At 46.7% G+C, this 4,458-nt stretch overlaps 1 protein-coding gene across 1 annotated transcript in view; it reads left to right on the top strand.

Moving 5' to 3' along the window:
- Positions 1 to 1,326, top strand: part of Ccno (cyclin O) — a 3,157-nt gene extending 1,831 nt beyond the window's left edge. The window contains exon 3 of the mRNA XM_010626875.3: positions 197 to 1,326. Coding sequence (XP_010625177.1) covers positions 197 to 682 — 486 coding nt within the window. The 3' untranslated portion in view covers positions 683 to 1,326. The remainder of the gene's footprint in view (positions 1 to 196) is intronic.
- Positions 1,327 to 4,458: the final 3,132 nt, after the last annotated feature.

Raw genomic sequence — 4,458 nt, 5'->3', positions numbered from 1 at the left:
CTTCAACATTTTCCCAAACCTTTTTTCAGTTGCACGGTAGTTAGAGAAGCTGAGCGGGAGGTATACACCAGGTGATTTAAGTGGAAGAGGAGGACAGGTGAAGTCCCTGTGTCTCTGGAAAGAATGGGTTTCAGGCTGGGGTGGGCCTCGAACCCTGAAAGCCGTGGGGGTGGCTCTGAGTGCTCCTGTATTGTAGGTGGAAGTTCACCCTCCGGGCGTGAAACAGCTCCTGGCCCTGTGCTGTGGCGCTTTCTCCCGGCAGCAGCTCTGCAACCTGGAGTGTATCGTGCTGCACAAGCTGCACTTCAGCCTGGGTGCACCCACCATCAGTTTCTTCTTGGAGCACTTCACTCAAGAGCGCGTGGAGGCGGGGCAAATTGAAGTCTCTGAAGCCCTGGAAGCACAGATCTTGGCGCGGGGAGTGGCAGAGCTGAGCCTGGCAGACTACGCCTTCACCAGCTACGTCCCCTCCCTGCTGGCCATCTGCTGCCTGGCGCTGGCCGACCGCATGCTCCAGATCCCTTGCCCACTGGACCTTCGCCTGGGCGAGCATCCCGAGGCGTCGCTGCAGGACTGCCTGAGAAAGTTGCAGCTACTGGTGGCTATAAACAGCACCTCCTTGACTCACATTCTGCCCCTCCAGATCTGCGAAAAGTGCAGCTTGTCCCCAGACTTGAAATAAAGCAGACCTTTGGGGTCCTCTATATGCTGGCCAGAAATAGTGGACCCCTCCCACTGCTTCAAAAGAGTACAGTATTTGTCCAAAGAGGGAGGTTTGGGACTCCTGCTTGCCATCCTACAGGTTATAAATAGTGTACCATAGTGGAATCCAGTACTTTAGTTTGCTCGAAAACACCAGGAGCTGTCTTTCCTCAATAAATGGGCTGTTGTGGTTTCTCTGAACACTGTTAGGATCTCTGAGACCAGTTGGGCAATGTTCTGGATGCCAGGGTTCCAGTAGTAAGACAAGTCGGGATTCTTTGAGGCTGAGGACTGTATCACTACAGATCCAGAGGGTGTGAGGCAGAGTAAATGCACAGCAGTCTATGCTGTCCAAAGGGGCCACTGTCTACATTTGCCAGTGCAGGTGATGTGGAGCTATGAAGCCGTGGGGACCAGGTAGGCACACTGGCTAAGTGTGAAGCAGGAGATATTTCCAACATAGAGAATCCCACATGCAACAATAGATGTCAGAAAGGATAGTTTTGCAGTGTTGAGGCCAACTCAAGTGGAGCCCAAGCAATCATTTGGTTCAGTTTATGTTGCTACATGTGAGCACAGGGGTAACAATGGCATAATAAAGACTGTGTTTAGTCTTTGTGGCATACCAGGCACTATGTTCAGCATTCATTCTTTTGATCTTTCAATATTTCTATGAAGCAGTGTTATTCCAATTTTCAAGGATGACAGTGGGGCACAGGGGACTTAAAGCAGGTGCTCAGCGTTCCACCCTTAGTCATATTGCCAAATATTTATACACTTCTGGTGTCTCACAGGTTATTTACTTAGCCCTCTATTCATTAGGGACTATCATATCAGTGCTTCTAGTCATGTTTCAGGACTCAATTTACATATGGGAAAACTGGGCTGGGTAATGAGACAGGCTTGTTAGATATTTGTGGCACTACAATTGTCACATTCATTCTCAGTGTCATGACTTTGCTGTAGTCCCTCAGTCTCAGTTCCATCACCTGCAGAACATTTCTTAATCTCCCCACTATATATCAGAGTTGTGAAATTTAAATGAAGTTAAATTTAAATTTGAGATAGTATAAAGTATTAAGCTCTGAAGCAAATTTCTAGGTGACATTAGGCAAGTCTAGACCCACATTTTCTCTATAAAAATGGGAGTAACAGTTGTACCATTTGAAAGGATTGAGGTATGACTAAAGAGATAGTCCATATAATTTCCCCTGCACAGACCCTGGCACATAGCCTGGCCATAGTAAGAAAAGGCTAGGGACAGCTTACACAAAGATGGGAGGAAAGAGTTCGTGCAGGGTAAAAAAAAAACTTAGAGCAAATAAGTAGATAAAGTAAATGAAAATTTTAACAAATGGGGATGAACACATAGTTCACTACTTTTTTTCCCTTCAAATTTTTGTGCTGTTGATTTTTTTTTTAAATTAGGGATGAGTTAAGGCCTCCTGCATGCTAGGCAAGTGCTCTTCCACTGAACTATATTTTCAGTCTTTTTTGAGACAGAGTCTTGCTAAATTGCCAGCACTGGCCTAACATTGTGGTCTTCCTGTCTCATTCTCTCTGATAGCATGCATCATCTTGCCACCCTGAAAAAATAGTCTTGTTGTTTGTACCAGGGGTTGAACTCAGGCCCTTGCGCTTCGGAGGCAGGTGTCAGAATCACTGAGCTAAATCCCAGGCCCTAGTTTTGTTTTTAAAACCCCACTCAGGTACTACTGTATTTAGAATAAACCCCAGGGCTAGGGACTTAGCTCAGTGGTTCCACCACCTGCCTTGCAAGTGCAAGGACCCGAGTTCGATCCCCAGTACAAAAAAAAAACCCTAATGTATGACAAAAAGTAACACATCAATTTCAAGACACTTCTTTGCATTTTTCTCCACAAGCATTCCCCAAATGCTCTCTGGAGCCTCTAGGCTCCTGGGACCCCTTCTTTCTGGATAAAGATATATTAAACTCTTCAGAAAGGTTCTCCTTGTGTCAAGAAGAAGAAAGTGTGATTGCCAACATACTGTATTTGAGGCAAAGCTGTACCTCAATGTTGAAAAAGGAGGAGGAGGAGGAAGACCCAACCACCAGTTCCAAGTCCCATACTGTATGAGGCCATCAGCCTGTCTGCAAGGTTGTGGGCTCTGACCCTTCAACTAAAGAGTGACTTTGGGAGGAGTTGTTTTCAACTCTATCACTCAAGCAAAAACCTAAAACCCCATCCCTGTCTCTCTCGGTGCTAAGCTCCTCAGGAACTTAGTGATTGGTCCCAGAATCATCCAGGCTAGGAGTCATGTAATCATGCTATTACAGTTCCTATTATCACAGGTGATTTAATATACAATGCCCATATTGGTCACCCCCCCCGGAGTTCACTGTTGAATGTTTTACAAATGAGTCTGTCCTAGAAAATCTGCAAAACACTCCATGTGTAGAGTTCTCCAAAACTCAGTCAAGAGCTTCTCTACTCATTTTACAGACTAGAAGGTGGGTTAAAATAGGAGTGGACAGGCCAGTGACTGAGCTTCTTGGGAACCAGAAAAACCAAGGACACAGCCAGGAACAGACTGTGTGAAGGTGGAAATATAACCAAAAATGTGGTGAACTGAAAAAAATCAATATCATTTGCTCATGTTAAATACCAGTCACTTTACACAAATCAGCCCACTCATGATCACAGCAACTCTGTTGAGGTCTGTGTTACTGTTTTTCCTAAAGATGTGGAACTTGTAGATCTGGTGGAGTCTGACACTAAAGCCAGAGCTTCTCACCCTCAACAATACCACATCAAGAGTAACTGGCTGATTTCTCTCCTCTACTCAGTTCATGCATCTAGAGATGCCCCAGAACATCTCCAAGTCCATGCCAATCAACCACAGTTTATCTTCCAGCTGTTAGGTGTATCTTGTTTTTTAATCAAGATAATGAATGCAAATAAAAGAGGATCATGACAACTTTTTAAAAGAGAATTTTTTTGAAGGTATAAAGCAAAAATAAAGGTTCCAGTAGGAGGGTATCCAAACACTCTGACTTAAGATGACTTCAAAGGGAAGGTCTGCTCACCCAAGGACGCTCCTTTCTGGAAGATTTCCCTTCCTGGAAGAGGACTCCAACTTGGGAATTGGAACTGAGACTGGCACAGCGGGCTAAGACCATTTGTGAAAGGAGAGGCCAAACACCAGAACGGCAGCTGAGGCCATCAGGGGACAGACTTTTCGGGGTGGGTGTCCCTTTTTCTTCTTTTTTAAGTGTGTGTTCCGGCGCCACTGTCAGCGCTGTGAGCGTTAGGCCAGTCCCGGACCAAGTGGAAGGCTGGGCGTGAAGGCCCAGCACAAGGGCCAGGTTTAGGGCACCGGTTTCTGTAATCTGAGGGCTGGTCCAGAGAGTTCCTGCGGGAATTCTACATCCTCACCGAATCTTGTAGGGCACGGAAGAGCAAATGCTTGAGTCTGGCGTGGGCAAAGCGTGTCACTTCACGTTTACTTTGTGTCTTGCTGGGATTTTAAAAAAAGGAAATTAGAATCCTTGATTTTTCTGTTCCTGATGTCCTTAAGCCTAAAGCGATGCACTGTGCTAGAGACTAGTAGGGCTTGCCCACCTCTGGGTCTTTCCCTCTCTTAGCCTGAGCTGTCAGATCGCTGAGGCGCCAACCGCAGCGAAAGGGCGCTGGCGGGCCCGGACCCCGCGCTCGCTGCTCCCTGGGGAAGCCCGTTGCCAGGTTGGGTTAACGCCTCCACCAGCGCGCAGATTGTCCGGGGCTGAAGGCGCCA

Source organism: Fukomys damarensis, unplaced genomic scaffold (assembly GCF_012274545.1).
Source record: "Fukomys damarensis isolate Sample0158 unplaced genomic scaffold, DMR_v1.0_HiC HiC_scaffold_1, whole genome shotgun sequence".
NCBI lineage: Eukaryota > Metazoa > Chordata > Mammalia > Rodentia > Bathyergidae > Fukomys > Fukomys damarensis.
Note: the sequence above shows the minus strand (reverse complement) of the source record. Positions and strands in the feature narration are given on the sequence as shown.